Consider the following 18,238-nt stretch of genomic DNA (forward strand, 5'->3'; position numbering starts at 1 on the left):
CCTTGACTGCCTCCTGGCTTTGAAAGTGGTATATTGGCTGTGCCAGGATCTATAACTCCATGGAACTCCGCTATAGGGAGTGGGTCTAAAGAGATTGGTGTGTGTGAATCATGTGTCGTTAAAGGGATACTATCATGGGAAAACGTTTTTTTTCCCCAAAACACATCAGTTAATATTGCTGCTCCAGCAGAATTCTGCACTGAAATCCATTTATCAAAAGAGCAAACTGATTTATTTATATTTAATTTTGAACTCTGGCCTTGAGCTCGTCATATTGTCTGTTTCCCAGCTGCCCACAGTCCTGTGACTTGTGCGCTGATAAACTTCAGTCACTCTTTACTGCAAGTTGGAGTGATATCACCCCTCCCTTTCCCCCCAGCATCCTAACAACAGAACAATGGGAAGGTAACCAGATAGCAGCTCCCTAACACAAGATAACAGCTGCCTGGTAGATCTAAGAACAGCACTCAATAGTAAAATCCAGGTCCCACTGAGACACATTCAGTTACATTGAGTAGGAGAAACAACAGCCTGCCAGAAAGCAGTTCCATCCTAAAGTGCTGGCTCTTTCTGAAAGCACATGACCAGGCAAAATGACCTGAGATGCACCTACACACCAATATTACAACTAAATAAATACACTTGCTGGTTCAGGAATGAAATTTTATATTGTACAGTAAATTGTTTGCAGTGTCATTTAGAAATAAAAATTGTGACAGAATCCCTGTAAGGGATGAGCCTTTTGGGGGAGTGAGTGAAGTTTAGGCATAACCAGGTGCATAATATTCTCTGCTTATTTGTGTTGGTTGGCTCTTTACATATAGTCCCTTTAGTCCTGAGTGCATGGCCCCCTTCCTATTTCCTGCATAGATACAGTATCTTGGATCCACAAGCAATATGTCCGCTCCCACTCATGTATTCATTCTGTTCTGCAGAGAAGGAATTCTCTTCATCTTAAGCTATAACCGTTATTTATAAAGTGGAAACATATTAAGCAGCGTTGTACAATTGTGTTCAATAAAACCAACAACCAATATGAGGTAAAGAGGGCCCTACCGAAAAGGGCAGCCTAAAAGGATTAAAGGGTCATGTGCAACATGAGTGCAATAAGTAGGATTTGTGCTGAATATACTTTGTGCCTATTGTTTAAAATGTTTGTATTTTTTAATTTCATGAGTTAAACAGGGCAACTGAGGTTCCTTCGTGTTTGTTCCTTGCGAGGTATTTTCCCAGAGTACAGATAAGCAGACCATCATTTGAGTTCTGTTAATTGAATTATCAACCTCTCAAGGCAAAATGTTAGTACAGGTATGGGACCTGTTATCCAGAATGCTCGGGACCTGGGGTTTTCCGGATAACTGATCTTTCTGTAATTTGGGTCTTCATGCCTTAAGTCTACTAGAAATTAATTTAAACATTAAATAAACCCAATAGGCTGGTTTTGTTTCCAATAAGGATTAATTATATCTTAGTTGGGATCAAGTACAAGCTACTGTTTTATTATTACAGAAAAAAAGGAAATCATTTTTAAAAATTTGGATTATTTGGATAAAATGGAGTCTATGGGAGACAGCCATTCCGTAATTCGGAGCTTTCTGGATATCGGGTTTCCGGATAAGGGATCCTATACCTGTAGTGTAAAATTGCCCAGAGCGCTCTTTTGCTACTTACATTTTTTTTTTTATATAGTTTTCAATATTTTATCAATGGAAGTACATAGGAATGTTGCAAGTCTGAAACTGACATCAAAGTCTAGAACCCTTCCGAAAAGGCTCAGCAAAACAAGGCAATGGGAAGTGATTAAACATTTCCTTTATTAGACCATTACAATGGAAAAATAAATGGTGGTAGTACAGGCATGGGACCTGTTATTCAAAATTCTTGGGACCTGGGTGGTTTCCAGATAAGGGATCTTTCCATAATTTGTCTCACCTTGCCTTTTTTCAGTTCAGTTGGTTTCAGATAGTTGGACTTTTTCCAATTATTTACTAAAGTTTTTATAATATTTAAGTGTAAAGTTTCATTTCTCACCTTCTAAAGCAGCTCTGGTAGGGGGTGCGGACTCTTTAAAGGAGAACTAAAGCGTAACTAAAGAAGTAGCTAGAAATGTTGTACATTGTTTTGTGCTTCTGTACCAGCCCAAGGCAACCACAGCCCTTTAGCAGTAAAGATCTGTGTCTCCAAAGATGCCCCAGTAGCTCCCCATCTTCTTTTCTGCTGATTCACTGCACATGCTCTGTGCTGCTGTCACTTACTGAGCTTAGGGAGCCACTCACAATATACAGTACACATAGAATAGAAATGTCACAATATAAGGCTGATTAGTAATTAATACAGATAATTACTACATGGCAGCACAGAAACCAGTGCAATTAGCATCAGAATTGAATAATCAGCAAACCTGTAGCATCAGCTTATATTACAGCCAGGGAAGCTCATTTTCTGCTGGATAATTGGTGACGAGCCCTAAGCTTAGCTTCTCAACAGCCAATCAGAGCCCACTGAGCATGTGAGTGTCACAGACACTTTCCAAGATGGTGACCCCCTGTGACAAGTTTGAAGTCCTGGATCATTGCTGCTATTGACAAGCTCAAACTTTAGCCTTGTACAATAAGTTCAGTATGTAAAATATGGCATTTTTAGCCATATTTATTTTTAGAGTTTATTTCTCCTTTAACTGCTCTAAATTGATACATTTAGTTGATACATTTGTTATCTTTGTCCCTGCTGAGCAGAATCTCATTAAAGGCAGCTGTTAGAATTGACACAATAGTTGCTGATACTCCAGATACTGCTGAGAAATGTATCAACTAATGTAGCAAATTGTAACAGTTCAGATGCTCCTGGATCACTGAGCTGCCAGACTGTGACACTAGAGACATGGACATTAAACTAAACTTAAATTTTGGGAAAGCGGTAAGAAATAAAAGTCTTTGTTTACTGGGAACAATCTAAAAACAACTAAACTGAGTATTTGGAAGGTGAACACCCCCTTTATTACTACTACAAATCCGTTAAACGTTAATTAAACCCAATAGGATTGTACCGCCTCCAATAATATCTTTGTTGGGATTAAGTACAAGGTGCTTTTTAAGTATAGAGATTAAGGAAATCATGTCCAAAAAAAAGTGAATGAATTAGGGATGCACCGAATCCACTATTTTGGATTCAGCCGAACCCCCAAATCCTTCACAAAAGATTCGGCCGAATACCGAACCAAATCCGAATCCTAATTTGCATATGCAAATTCACTTCAAGACCCTTTCATCATGAAGTATCGAATTACGTGAAGGTTATCTCCAAAAGACTCCATTTTAATTAATTCTAGTGAAGCACCGAATCCAGGATTCGGTTCAGGATTTGGCCAGGATTCAGATTCGGCCAAATCCTTCTGCCTGGCCGAATCCTAATTTGCATATGCAAATTAAGGGCGGGAAGGGAAAATATTTTTTCCTTCCTTGTTTTGTGACAAAATATTGTGATTTCCCTCCCTGCCCCAAATTTGCATATGCAAATTAGGATTCAGTTCGGCCGTGCAGATGGATTTGGCCGAATCTGAATCCTGGCCAAATCCTGAATCGAATCCTGGATTCGGTGCTTCCCTAGAATTAATTAAAATGGAGTCTTTTGGAGATGACCTTCACATAATTCGGAGCTTCATGATGAAATGGTTTATTGGAAGCAGGTTAGTAAAGCTGCCGACAGACTGAGTCAGCAGCTTATTGGCCCGTGTGTAAGGCCCTCCAACGGGCTTTCTTGATCGGTATGTGGCTGAAAGTCGGCCAGATGTCAATCGGGCAGGATTAAAAATCCTGTTGGATCGCGGACGCATCTATTCATTGACACGGTCCTGTGATCCAACCACCCGTGTTGGCTACATTATGATCCGATCATTGGATCTCTCCACGGGAATATACGTTTGTTTGGTGAAATTGGCAAACGAGCGGATATCTATGTGTATGGCCACCTTGACGTTCCGCAAGAGGACTCTGAATTCCAAACATTGGGTCAGACAGTTACTATAACAATTAAATGGGAGGTGACTGTCCAGAAAATGTTCCAATTTAAATATCCCTTGAATAGTTTTTTGGGTGCCTGGCGATTTTTGCAGAAAAGTAAAAATTCTCCCAGCTGGAGTCCTGCGTGGGTCTTGTTGGGCTAGGGTTGCCACCTTTTCTGGAAAAAATGACTGGCCTTCCTATAAATTTATCTTTTTTCCCTATTGATAACATTGGGATCAGCCGTCATTTTTACCAGCCCGGCCTGTAAAATAACCCTATGTTGGGCAGACCTGTGCCTGACCCTAACCCGCAACCTGATCTGCACCACCACCCAATATGTCCTTCTACCTACACCTGATACCCGGCCCAAAAATATGTAACTTAAAGGATAAGTAAACCTTTAAAATAAGTGGATGTGAAATCGATGCATTTGCTATTGTAAGGTACATTTATTTTTATTTCAATATATTAAAGGCATTGTTCACCTTTGAATACACTTTTAATATGATGTAGAGAGTGATATTCTGAGACAATTTGCAATTGTTTTTTATTGTTTGTGGTTTTGGAGTTATTTAGCTTTTTATTCAGCAGCTCTCCAGTTTGCAGGTTCAGCCATCTGGTTGCTAGGGTCCTAATTCCCCCAGCAACCATGCACTGATTTGAATAAGAGACTGGAATGTGAATAGGAGAGGCCTAGAAAGATGAGTAATAAAAGTAGCAATAACAATAAACGTGGAGCCTACAGAGCAGTTGTTTTTTTATGTGGGGGGGGTCAGTGACCCTGTTTGAAAACTGGAAAGAGCAGACAAAGGGCAAATGATTACAAAAATATAAATAAAATCAAGGCTAATTGAAAAGCTGCTTATAAGTAGCAATTCTAAGTCATGTATTTAGTTTTTGTTTATTTCTCAATAACCAGCGCCGGTCCATCTCGTCACACAACAACAGCACGAAGTCTCCCACCATTCATAGCGCCACGTGTCTCCTCCCAATATTAATAGGACGCAACTCCGCCCCTTTGTTCGACGCACTTTCTCCGCCCCCGTCGCCATTTTGGACAGTGAGTGCCGGCTCCCCTCCCGCTATTATTATTATTTTTTTTTTTACTGAGTTTTCCCGCCTTCCTGTTCGCTTGGCCGGGAATACTCACTGGATCTCTCGCTCTCGGAATTCTGGGAGCACAGACGTACCGGGGGCAGTTACTAGCGACTCGCGTGTCCCGGATGGCTGCGGATTGTGTTTGGTGACGGCTCCGGAGATCAGAGAGGAGGAGCCGCCGCTGCTCAGGTGAGTCCCAGACAAGATGGCGGCCGCGAGCTGACTGCCTAGTGCCGGGTCACTTCCCCTCTGTACTCCGGGTCATTTCCCTTCTATGCCGGGTCCCTTCTCTACAATCGTACAAGTCTTCTGCCTTCCCTCCCACCATCCCCGTGTGTGTCTCTTCCTCTCCTCCTCTCACTCTGTGTGTGTGTGTGTCGGCTTTCTTCCTACATTCTCCCTTTCCTGCATTTTATTTATGTTGCCTCTCTTGCATCTCACTACACAGCAGCTTGTTTATATAAACTATAGTAGTACTTATCTGTTATCTACTGTGTATCCTGTGCTTGAATGGCTGCCCCATGGCTACACAGCAGCTTGTTTATATAAACTATAGTAGTACTTATCTGTTATCTACTGTGTATCCTGTGCTTGAATGGCTGCCCCCATGGCTACACAGCAGCTTGTTTATATAAACTATAGTAGTACTTATCTGTTATCTACTGTGTATCCTGTGCTTGAATGGCTGCCCCCATGGCTACACAGCAGCTTGTTTATATAAACTATAGTAGTACTTATCTGTTATCTACTGTGTATCCTGTGCTTGAATGGCTGCCCCCATGGCTACACAGCAGCTTGTTTATATAAACTATAGTAGTACTTATCTGTTATCTACTGTGTATCCTGTGCTTGAATGGCTGCCCCCATGGCTACACAGCAGCTTGTTTATATAAACTATAGTAGTACTTATCTGTTATCTACTGTGTATCCTGTGCTTGAATGGCTGCCCCCATGGCTACACAGCAGCTTGTTTATATAAACTATAATAGTACTTATCTGTTATCTACTGTGCATCCTGTGCTTGAATGGCTGCCCCCATGGCTACACAGCAGCTTGTTTATATAAACTATAGTAGTGCTTATCTGTTATCTACTGCGTATCCTGTGCTTGAATGGCTGCCCCCATGGCTACACAGCAGCTTGTTTATATAAACTATAGTAGTACTTATCTGTTATCTACTGCGTATCCTGTGCTTGAATGGCTGCCCCCATGGCTACACAGCAGCTTGTTTATATAAACTATAATAGTACTTATCTGTTATCTACTGTGCATCCTGTGCTTGAATGGCTGCCCCCATGGCTACACAGCAGCTTGTTTATATAAACTATAGTAGTGCTTATCTGTTATCTACTGCGTATCCTGTGCTTGAATGGCTGCCCCCATGGCTACACAGCAGCTTGTTTATATAAACTATAGTAGTACTTATCTGTTATCTACTGTGTATCCTGTGCTTGAATGGCTGCCCCCATGGCTACACAGCAGCTTGTTTATATAAACTATAGTAGTACTTATCTGTTATCTACTGTGTATCCTGTGCTTGAATGGCTGCCCCCATGGCTACACAGCAGCTTGTTTATATAAACTATAGTAGTACTTATCTGTTATCTACTGTGTATCCTGTGCTTGAATGGCTGCCCCCATGGCTACACAGCAGCTGGTTTATATAAACTATAGTAGTACTTATCTGTTATCTACTGTGTATCCTGTGCTTGAATGGCTGCCCCCATGGCTACACAGCAGCTTGTTTATATAAACTATAGTAGTACTTATCTGTTATCTACTGTGTATCCTGTGCTTGAATGGCTGCCCCCATGGCTACACAGCAGCTGGTTTATATAAACTATAGTAGTACTTATCTGTTATCTACTGTGTATCCTGTGCTTGAATGGCTGCCCCCATGGCTACACAGCAGCTTGTTTATATAAACTATAGTAGTACTTATCTGTTATCTACTGTGTATCCTGTGCTTGAATGGATGCCCCCATGGCTACACAGCAGCTGGTTTATATAAACTATAGTAGTACTTATCTGTTATCTACTGTGTATCCTGTGCTTGAATGGCTGCCCCCATGGCTACACAGCAGCTTGTTTATATAAACTATAGTAGTACTTATCTGTTATCTACTGTGTATCCTGTGCTTGAATGACTGCCCCCATGGCTACACAGCAGCTTGTTTATATAAACTATAGTAGTGCTTATCTGTTATCTACTGTGTATCCTGTGCTTGAATGGCTACGTTATATTGTCATTCCATTAAATCACTTTCATTTTTTTTATTGTTACTGTTCCATTAACGTTTCATCATTTTATGGGATGCTAAAGCCGCTCCTGGGGGGTCACCTCTGTAACTGTTCTAAATTGATACATTTAGTTGATACTTTTCTTATCTTTGTCGCTGCTGAGTAGAAGCCCTGAGTTTCAGTAAAGGCAGCTGTCAGACTTGATACGATAGTTGCTGATATTCCACAGATACTGCTGAGAAATGGATCAACTAATTGTATCAAATAAATGTAGCAAATTGTAACAGTTTAGATGCACCTCAATCACTGAGCTGCCCGACTCAAACACCAGAGACAGGAATGGACTGCAGCTCGGGAAAAACGGTTGAAAATAAAGATGGAAAGCCGTCTGTTTCTGGGGGACAATCTGAAAACATCTCAACTGAAAAAAAAAGTCTTTACTAGGTGACAACTCAATGTTGATAAAGTAATTAAAATATAATTATTGTTGCCCTGCAATGGTTAGAGAGAGGCTGATGCCAAGAGTCCAAAAACCACTGTTAGATTGTGTAAGATGTTTTATTGACCCTTTCTCTTCCTGTGCTGGAGGGTCAGAGATGGGAAAATTCAAGGGACTTTTTTTCCCCCAGGGGCTCAGGCAACCCATGGGCTAATAATTGTTGCACCCTGTGGGGGAAGGAGGGCTGCTTATTTAATAATCTGAGGACCCATGATTACCAATGGTGGGTTCCTACATATGGGATAATCTGCTTGGGCTCCTAAGTCACACTAATGTTTTATCTCATTTTTGTGAACTTCAGGCTGCATGTTGGCATGACTACAGGGCCTAACCCCTGGTATTTCAAATTGCACTATTTGGGCGTAAAATCTCAAAATGCAGTGCTTTTCTGCCGTCAAATCCAAAAATGTTGCGGTGTTCTGGTTTTAGATCTGAAAAAGAAGTTAGTGGAGAAGCGCACACCCTTACGTATCCTCTGTTGATTAGCCTGGTGCACAATGTAGGAGGGTACGGCCACCCCCAATATGAACGTAGAAATTAGGAAATAAGCATGTGTGATAAGTGGCTTGCCCTGAAACGTTGCATGTTCACACTAATAAAGAGCAAGGGTTTACCCTGCTAATTCACCTGCCTTGAGTGCCAGTGTTTTCTAATTTCTATGTCAGATCTGAAAAAGTCATATTTGGGCGTCCGATACGAAAATTTTTTGGTATGCGGGCGTCTTATACGAAAATGCTGTGGTATTCTGTAGTCAAATCTGAAAATGTCACTGTGTTCTGGCATCAAATCAGAAAATGTTCTGGTGTCAGATCCGGAAAAGTCAGCAATATTTAGGCGTCCGATCTGAAAAATGTTGTGGTATTCAGGCGTCTTGTACGAAAGTGTTGCGGTATTTAGGTGTCCGATCCGGAAAAGTAGCAGTATTTGGGCGTCCAGTCCGATAATGTACTTATATTGTTGTCAAATCTGAAAATGCCGTGGTGTTCTGGAGTCAGAAAAAAGTTGCAGTGTTCGGTTGTCCGATCCAAAAACGTAGAGTTATTTGTGCGTCAAATGCGAAAATATAGTGGTATTCTGGCGTAAAAAAAGTCCAAAAAAAGGACGCATCATTCTGCCGTCAAATCCGAAACAGTTGCAGTATTTGGGCGTCTGAAAATCTGAAAATGCTTCCGTTTTCTGGCATCAAATCCGAAAATGTTGTGGTGTTCTGGTGTCAGATGCGTAAAAGTCGCAATATTTGGTTGTCCAATCCGAAAATATTTCGGTATTCTGCAGTCTTATACGAAAATGTTGTGGTATTCAGACGTCCGATCCAAAAATGTAGCAGTATTTGGCTTCCGATCCAAAAATGTAGCAGTATTCTGGCATCAAATCAGAACATGCCATGGTGTTCTGGCATCAGATCAGAAAAAGTTACGATGTTCTGGTGTCAGATCCGGAAAAGTCGTGGTATTCTGGCGTCAGATCCGAAAAAGTTGCTGTGTTTGGGCGTAGTGTGGAAGCAAAAGACAGAACTCTATTAATTGGCTCATGTGACCTAGCATGTATAGTTGTTTGGTATGTTTGTGTGCACCGTAAATTGTGCGTTCCCAGGGGGCGGCCCTTATTTTTTGTAATGGCAGTTTTCTATTTACGATTACCCAATGGCACATACTACTAAAAAATTATATTATGAAAATGGTTTTTTTTTGTTTTTTTTTTACACAAAGCAGGGTTTTACATATGAGCTGTTTTATGCAATACCTTTCTATAGAGACCTACATTATATGGGGGGTATAGTTTTCCTTTTAACTGGTCTTTAGCCTCCCCCCCCCCCCCCCAAACCAATGGATTGTTCTGTATTGGGTAAACAGATTGCTCACAGGGTTTGTACCAACTTGCAGCAATATCTGTGGATTCTATCAAACTTTTGCTAAAGATATGTTTTGTATACATTCTCTCACATTACCAGTATGGGATCTGTTATCCAAAATGCTCGGGGACCTGGGGCTTTCCAGATAAGGGATCTTTCTGTAATTTGGATCTTATATTGTCTGCTAATAATAATGTAAAATTAAATCAACTAATAGGGTTGTTTTGCATCCAAAAATGATTAATTTATTAGTTGGGATAAAGTACAAGCTGCTGTTTTATTATTACACAGAAAAAGGAAATAATTTTTAAATATCTGGATTATTTGATTGTAATGAAGTCTATGGGAGACAGTCTTTCTGTACTTTGGAGCTTTCTGGATAGTGGGTTTCTGGATAATGGATCCCATACCTGTACTAGTCCTTTTGGACATTGCCCTGTGATTTCGCGGCAATGCCCCAAGGTCAGCTAGGACCAATGAGATTTGCTTGTTTGGCTTCATCGCAGAGCAAACATTTGTGTGACCCATTCATTCATCTTCTTTGGACTGAATCAAACAAATATGACTTGGGCCCCAGGGTTGAATTTGCTTGACTTCCCTTAATTCTTAAAGGACATATAAAGGATAAATAAAAAAAACAAAAAAAAAACTAAATTTGTAGGAAGCTATAAGCAGTATATGGTGTTGCTTTTACATGGTGCTGAACATTAATATTATCTTTAAATATAGCCTCTTTATTAGAGCTCCCTATAGATGTTCTCTGGTCCCTGTCTGTGTTTCAAATGAGGGGTGGGCGTGTCCTAACGGTCCCTGCCAGAAGCACAGTAGGAGGGGGACAGCCAATCACAGCCCTGCAGTCACACAAGAACGAAGAAAACAGGTACCGGCACACAGGTGCAATTCAAGTAGGGGACTTAACCCTTACGTGTTTATTAAGTCGACACAACGTTTCGGGGGCAACTCCCCCTTCGTCAGGGTCACCTGACGAAGGGGGAGTTGCCCCCGAAACGTTGTGTCGACTTAATAAACACGTAAGGGTTAAGTCCCCTACTTGAATTGCACCTGTGTGCCGGTACCTGTTTTCTTCGTTCCTGTCGTATTGTGGAAGTGCCGACTTCCTAGGGTCCGAGCACCGGGTCTACCACTTCATAGGGCTCGGGTGTGCACGTGATTGTGTTTCTGCAGTCACACAAGCACAGACAGGCTTCAGTTCCCTATCAGGTCCTGCTAGCTGCTGATTGGTTCCTGTCCTACAGTGCAGTGAGCTGAGAACACCGCCTGGGATTTCAAGGAGCAGCAAATGGAAGGGAGGGATTATTGGGGTTTTTGCAGAAATATTCAATAAATCCGCCTGAAACACTACTTTTTAAAGCACAATTCTTCTATGTCTAAATGAGTATAATGCACTGGTACGTTCTTATTTTTTTTTTAAGTCTCGTTTTGGCTATAATTGTATTTCTTTTCCTGACAGTGAGAAGTTAAGCTGCAGTGAGTGTGACTGGCGTATCGCTCTGGACTGAAGACTGGACGGCCTGGCTCAGAATGAGGCAGCATCCCAGCATGCACTTCAGCAAGCCACAATCTCTACGGCTTCACAGGACAACAGAGAGTGTGTGGAGTCACCTACAAGTGTTGCTATGCACCCCTGTTCTGCCCGACAACAGCTGCAGGTATACATCGCTTCACTTAGTTTATAAACACATTTATACACGTTTTAAGCACTGTTTGACCAGCAGTTAAAGGGGTTGCTTGTCTCTAATACTTTTTTCCGGTCTGTTGTTTTCATGTACAGTAGAACCCCATTTTACGGGGGACCAGAATTTTTTTTTTTTTTTGTAGAATCCGGTAAAATGTAAAATCAGGGAAATGTTTTAAAGTAAATTTTTCTCGCAGTACTGAAAGGATATAAACATAGGAGTCTGTTTTACTTACATTACTTAAAATCAGGGAAATGCACCCATTGAAATGCATTATAAATTGGTGGGACCACAAATAAAAAAAAAAAATGTAAAAGGCTGGGAAAATTAAAGGGGTAAAAGTTTTTGTTTTTTTTTCAATTATTCTAATTTCTTTTTGTGACCCCCCTTCTAATGTTGAAGTGTAAAGTTAAACTTCCACCTTCTAATGTTATAAAGCTGCTGGGGGGTGACAAACTGTTTTTAAATTGATACATTACTTGATTTGTTTTATCTTGCTGAGCAGAATCCCTTAGTTTCATTAAAGGCAGCTCTTAGAATTGATACAGTAGTTGCTAATATTTCACAAAGTGCTGCTAAGGAATGTATCGACCAATGTAGCCAATTGTAACCGTTCATAATCTGCACCTGGATTACTAAACTGTTTGGAAAAACGGTAAAAAAATAGATAATGCATTGAAAACAATTGAACTGAAAAAAGTGTTTGGAAGATAAACGGTCCCTTTAAGATAAGTTTTTAAAGTGATAATTTTTTTTTTGTTTTCAAAACGCATCAGTTAATAGTGCTGCTCCAGTAGAATTTCTGCACTGAAATACATTTCTCAAAAGAGCAAACAGATTTTTTTAAATTTAATTTTCAAATCTGACATGGGGCTAGACATATTGTCAGTTTCCCAGCAGTCATGTGACTTGTGCTCTGATAAACTTCAGTCACTCTTTACTGCTGTACTGCAAGTTGGAGTGATATCACCCCCCCCCCCCCAGCAGCCTAACAACAGAACAATGGGAAGGTAACCAGATAGCAGCTCCCTAACACAAGATAACAGCTGCCTGGTAGATCTAAGAACAACACTCAATAGTAAAATCCAGGTCCCACTGAGACACATTCAGTTACATTGAGTAGGAGAAACAACAGCCTGTCAGAAAGCAGTTCCATCCTAAAGTGCTGGCTCTTTCTGAAAGCACATGACCAGGCAAAATGACTTGAGATGCACCTACACACCAATATTACAACTAAATACACTTGCTGGTTCAGGAATGACATTTTATATTGTAGAGTGAATTATTTGCAGTGTAAACAGTGTCATTTAGAAATAAAATCGACACCCTTTAAAGGTAAGGCCACACGAGGAGATTTGGGGAGATTTTGTCGCCTGGCAACTAATCGCCTCGTCTTCTGAGTGACAATCTCCCGAACTGCCTCAGCGTGTTTTTCCATAGGCTACAATGAAAAGTCGCCTGCGCCTAAACACACGCGGCGATGCATTTTCAATAGTTGCCCAAAGAGTTTATATCTGCTGTCCTGTATTGATTCTCAAACGCTAGCAGGTTCACTAATAAAATATTTTTACTTACATGTATTTTTTATTATGTTGTGCTTAGATCCTTCTATTTTTTAAAGGGTCCTTTTCCTGCTTGCAGTGATGCTTAATTTTTATATTTTTCCTTTCTTTCAGGCATCAGACAAAATGACGGGCAGTAACCCTGTGTCTCCCGGCTCCAGTGCAGAGCTGTCCCCCTTTGACCTCTCTGGTGAAATGGGGGACAATGCTCGTGGCTCCCCCACTTACGATGGGATGGATGGTTCCCTACAAGATAACAGTGGGGGGCAGAAATGGGACAGTCAACCGGAGATTGCCGAACAAGCCAAACATGTATGTTCGTTTCTTATGGATTTGCAGTGTGCAGGAACTAGGCCTCCCCCCCCCATAGTTCTTTGCTCTCTATAGAAGTGAAATATTTGATTGTTTGAAGGGGTATTCGCTGTATGACTTTAATAAGCTGGGAATTAAAAGTGATATGCTGAAACAGTTATAGAAGGCAACAGTTTCTTTTTTAAAATGTCCTTCCTGAACCAGCAAGTGTATTTATTTGTAATATTGGTGTGTAGGTGCATCTCAGGTAACTTTGCCTGGTCATGTGCTTTCAGAAAGAGCCAGCACTTTAGGATGGAACTGCTTTCTGGCAGGCTGTTGTTTCTCCTACTCAATGTAACTGAATGTGTCTCAGTGGGACCTGGATTTTACTATTGAGTGCTGTTCTTAGATCTACCAGGCAGCGGTTATCTTTTTTTAGGGAGCTGCCACCTGGTTGCCTTCCCGTTCTGTTGTTAGGCGGCTGGGGGGGGGTGGAAGGCAGGGGGTGATATCACTCCAACTTGAAGTAAAGGGTGACTGAAGTTTATCACATAACTGGGGGCAGCTGGGAAACTGACAATATGTCTAGCCCCATGTCAGATTTTAAAATTAAGTAAATAAATAAATCTGTTTGCTCTTTTTAGATACAGATTTCAATGCAGAATTCTGCTGGAGCAGCACTATTAACATTTTTTCCCATGACCATATCCCTTTAAACATTAGAGATACTGACACCAGAAAATACATTTTTTTAATATCTATCATAACATTATTTTTGAATGCTATTTATAGTTTTGCCATAAAAGTATCTGCCTGATGCTTTTACATTACTTTTCTTACCCCCTTTTTTCCCTATGAGGGGGCTGCCATATCTGTGCGGCAGAAGTCTTTTAGTATTAGAAACTCTAACTGACAAGATGAGAAGTGACAGTCAGGTTGACAAAACAGTCAGGTTTAGGAACATCAAGTAACAATCACTAACAAAAGCAGAACTATCAGCAAAAAAACAATAGGTAACGTTTCATGTAGATTAATATTTTGAAATACATTTTTTAGTGTCTGTATCACTTTAAGTAGAATTAAAAAACCCTACTGTATTGTTTTGTGTGATTGTGAGTTGAGATTTCATTCTCCAAACTACTAAATCTCTTGTCAGGAAGCCGAAATTGAGAACCGGGTTGTGGAGCTGCGCAAGGAGGGGTTTTGGACTCTACGTCGACTCTCCAAGGTCCCTGAGCCAACACGTCCCAAAGTGCTCTGGGATTACCTGTGCGAAGAGATGCAGTGGCTTTCCGCAGATTTTGCACAAGAACGCCGCTGGAAACGGGGAGTTGCCAGAAAGGTGAGGATCTTCTAAATGAAGCATTGCAGTGTAATTACAGCTTACATGGCTCTACCATAAGTTAAAGGGCTGGTTCACAATTAAGTTCATTTTTAGTAAGTTATAGAATGGCCAATTCTCAGCAACTTTTCGATTGACCTTAATTTTTTTCTTTTTTATAGTTTCTGAATTATTTGCCTTCTTCTGATGACTCTTTCCAACTTTCATATGTGGGTCACTGACCCCATCTAAAAATAAATGCTCTGTAAGGCTACATTTGTATTGTTACTCTTTAATACTCCTGTTTCTCTCCAGTCCATTCGCAATTTATATTCCAGTCTCTTATTGAAATTAATGCATGGTTACTATGGTAATTTGGACCCTAGCAACCAGGTTATTGAAATTGCTAACTAGAAAGCTGCTGAATAAAAAGCTCACTCAAACCACAAATAATAATAAAAAGTACAGAACTGCAAATTGTCTCGAATATTACTCTCTCTTCGTCATACTATAAGTTAACTCAAAGGAGAACAACCCCTTTAAGTCGCAGGGTAGATTGTACAGTGATCTGTAGCAACCAGTTGTAGCGTAACATCAAGAAGGTGAGTACGTGTGAGTTCTGGATGTAATGAAAAATGTCTGTTTGAAGCATCTTAATTGTGGCCATTTGTGGGTGTCACTCGTAGCTGAAGAATTAACTATGTTCACTAAGTAAGTTGATGTGTGTGCTTGAATGTGGGAGTGGATCAGTCTGTGTATATGTATTAGAGCTTTTTCCCAATATATGCACTAGATGAAGCCTTCAGTAGCTACTTGTAACCTTATATGTGCCAGTTATGTTACCATCACTGTGTCATAATGTTAAGCAGAGTATTTATGCCTATATAATTGCTTATATAGAAATATACAGTATATTTAGGGGGGGGGGCTGTACGCACTCTAAACAAGTCCCTGTCTGCCTCTGTAGTCTTGGATTTGGTAGCTGGTGCTAGAGCGTATTCCATCTGTGACACTGGCTGCCATCTGTTGCTGTTATGTCACACAGAAGGATACATAATGTACCACAGCAAGTAAGATGCAGGATTGTGGGGTCACCTGCAGGGACCAAACAGTGTTTTGCTTTGGCCATTTAAAGGGATACTGTCATGGGAAAAATTTTTTCTTCAAAACGCATCCGTTAATAGGGCTGGGATTTTTTTTTTTATATTTAATTTTGAAATCTGACATGGGGCTAGCCATATTGTCAGTTTCTCAGCTGCCCCCAGTCATGTGACTTGTGCTCGGATAAACTTCAGTCACTCTTTACTGCTGTACTGCAAGTTTGAGTGATATTACCCCCCCCCCCCCCAGCATCCTAACAACAGAATAATGGGAAGGTAACCAGATAGCAGCTCCCTAAAGTTGGCCATAGATGTTGAGATTTTTAAAAGATCCGATCCTCGTTGCGAGACCACTATTTTCTCGGAACGATCATACGAATTGACAATCAACTAAAAAGACCAATTTGCCAGGAAAACAAAGGGGAGCTGCCTGCTTGGCCCTGCAAACATAGATAGATTGCGCTGGGGCCGACAAGATTTTTTTTAACTGACCGATCAATTTCCTGACAGATGTCGTCCGAAAAATTGTAAGATGGTCGATTATTCGAATCCCACTAACCGCACGATAATTTCAAAGGATTGGTTGGACTTCGCTAAAATCTGTTGTTTGGCAAGAAGAATCGTCGCGTCTATGGGGAGCTTAAGGGTCAGGGCACATAGGCAGATTCAGGGATATTAGTGGCCCAGCGACAAATCTCCTGGGATGGCAGTTGGCGCGATTCATTTTCCGAAGCTTACCCAAATTTTTCCCCGTGAGGCAACTTAGGAAGACGAATTGCGCTGGGCCGACTAATCTCCCTGAATCTGCCTGTGTGCCCTGACCCCAACACAAGATGGCAGCCCCCAAACACAAGATATTAGAACAGCACTCAATAGTAAAATGCAGGTCCCACTGAGTTACATTCAGTTACATTGAGTAGGAGAAACAACAGCCTGCCAGAAAGCAGTTCCATCCTAAAGTGCTGGCTCTTTCTGAAATCACATGACCAGGCAAAATGACCTGAGATGCACCTACACACCAATATTACAACTAAATACACTTGCTGGTTCAGGAATGACATTTTATATTGTAGAGTGAATTATTTGCAGTGTAAACAGTGTCATTTAGAAATAAAAACGACCCCATAAAAATCATGACAAAATCCCTTTAAGTGTAATCGTTGTTGCTCCTGTACTCTACCCCTCTTATCCATGTGCCTCATGCCTTCTTATCTATACAGACTAATTTTTTTCTTGTGCCTATTTATTCGTCAAGTCCCTTATATTAGGACTTTATATACTTCCGGAACTAAATTTGGTAGTTTTATTTTGCAGCTGGTACGGATGGTTGTTCGTCACCACGAGGAGCTGAAGCAAAAAGAGGAAAGGGCACGGCGGGAAGAGCAGGCCAAGCTCAGGCGTATTGCCACGACAATTGCAAAGGAAGTCCGCCAGTTCTGGAGTAACGTTGAGAAGGTAAGTTAGTGTGGAATATCTGCATGTAAGGAAGGAAAGTAGTCCATCTTGATTTTGGGCATTTGCAGGTGTCTATATTTCACTTGTAGACAGGGATATTATGTTCCTAATGTAAGCCTCCATGTCTTTACTTGCACATAGGTGGCTATCGGTCATTCTAAATAAATATTACGAGTTTGCCAATATATACACTAGGTCAGGGGTGCCCAAAAGGTAGATCAGGGGCTACCAGTAGACCTTTAGCCGGTGATCAGTAGATCTGAAGACATTGTCAACAAATAGCTTGACTAACTTACCCTCCTATTTCATGTTTTTCATTCAGATATTTATTATGTTATGGTTACATAAGAAATAGCTGTTTGTTATAGCAATACAAATGTATAAAGCAATAAAAATTTCATAAATCCATATATTTAAGTAATGTTTTTATGGAACAGAATGCTAACAATGCTTTTATGAATGTAGATCATAATGGGACAACATTACTAAAAGTAGACCTCACATTAGTAAAGTATGGCCACTCCTGCACTAGATGAAGCATTCCGTGGTGACTTTATGGGGCAGATTTATCAAGGGTCGAATAGTCCATTCGAGTTTAAAAATTTACACATTAGAATTTTAATCCCCCAATTTGAATGTTAGATTTATCGCACCTCGACCATTGGAACCTAATTCAAATATTCGTCACCTAAAACCTGCCGAGTTCATATACAAGTCAATGGCAGAGGGAGGGTCGGACTGGGCCAGGCAGGATACCGGGAAAAACCCCGCTGGGCCCCGCCACCCAGATCCGCACCCTGGTTTTCTTCCTTCCCGGTTACGGAAATAAGCTGCCGCGAATGCACGTGCCGATGCGCGAGTGCATCAGCGCGCTTGCGCGGCTGGGGATGTTGCCAGCCGGAAGGCCCTGAGGCAGCAGCCCCTAGGGTCTGGAGGGGGACCCTAAAGCAGAAGCCCCGGTGGGCCCCAGGCCCTCCAGTCCTACCCTGGGCAGAGGTCCGCTGAGCCTTTTGGAGATGTTAATAGCCTTCCTGACATTCAAGTTTTTTTTTTTTTTTCATTCGTACTAATCAAATACAATTCGAAATTTCGGGTCGGAACCATTCGATCGAATATTA

At 41.1% G+C, this 18,238-nt stretch overlaps 1 protein-coding gene across 4 annotated transcripts in view; it reads left to right on the forward strand.

Annotated features, from left to right (window-relative positions):
• The first annotated feature begins 5,026 nt into the window (after positions 1-5,026).
• srcap.S (Snf2-related CREBBP activator protein S homeolog) overlaps positions 5,027-18,238 on the forward strand; it is a 62,040-nt gene continuing 48,828 nt past the window's right edge. For 3 of the 4 annotated variants that reach the window (XM_018239360.2, XM_018239361.2, XM_018239362.2), the window contains exons 1-5: positions 5,027-5,288; positions 11,163-11,361; positions 13,065-13,262; positions 14,401-14,586; positions 16,980-17,120. In XM_018239360.2, coding sequence (XP_018094849.1) covers positions 11,329-11,361; positions 13,065-13,262; positions 14,401-14,586; positions 16,980-17,120 — 558 coding nt within the window. In that variant the 5' untranslated portion in view covers positions 5,027-5,288; positions 11,163-11,328. Of the gene's footprint in view, positions 5,289-7,341; positions 7,785-11,162; positions 11,362-13,064; positions 13,263-14,400; positions 14,587-16,979; positions 17,121-18,238 lie in introns of those variants that run through there. The other variant, XM_041578137.1, reaches the window with a different exon arrangement.

This window comes from Xenopus laevis, chromosome 9_10S, assembly GCF_017654675.1.
Source record: "Xenopus laevis strain J_2021 chromosome 9_10S, Xenopus_laevis_v10.1, whole genome shotgun sequence".
Classification (NCBI taxonomy): Eukaryota; Metazoa; Chordata; class Amphibia; order Anura; family Pipidae; genus Xenopus; species Xenopus laevis.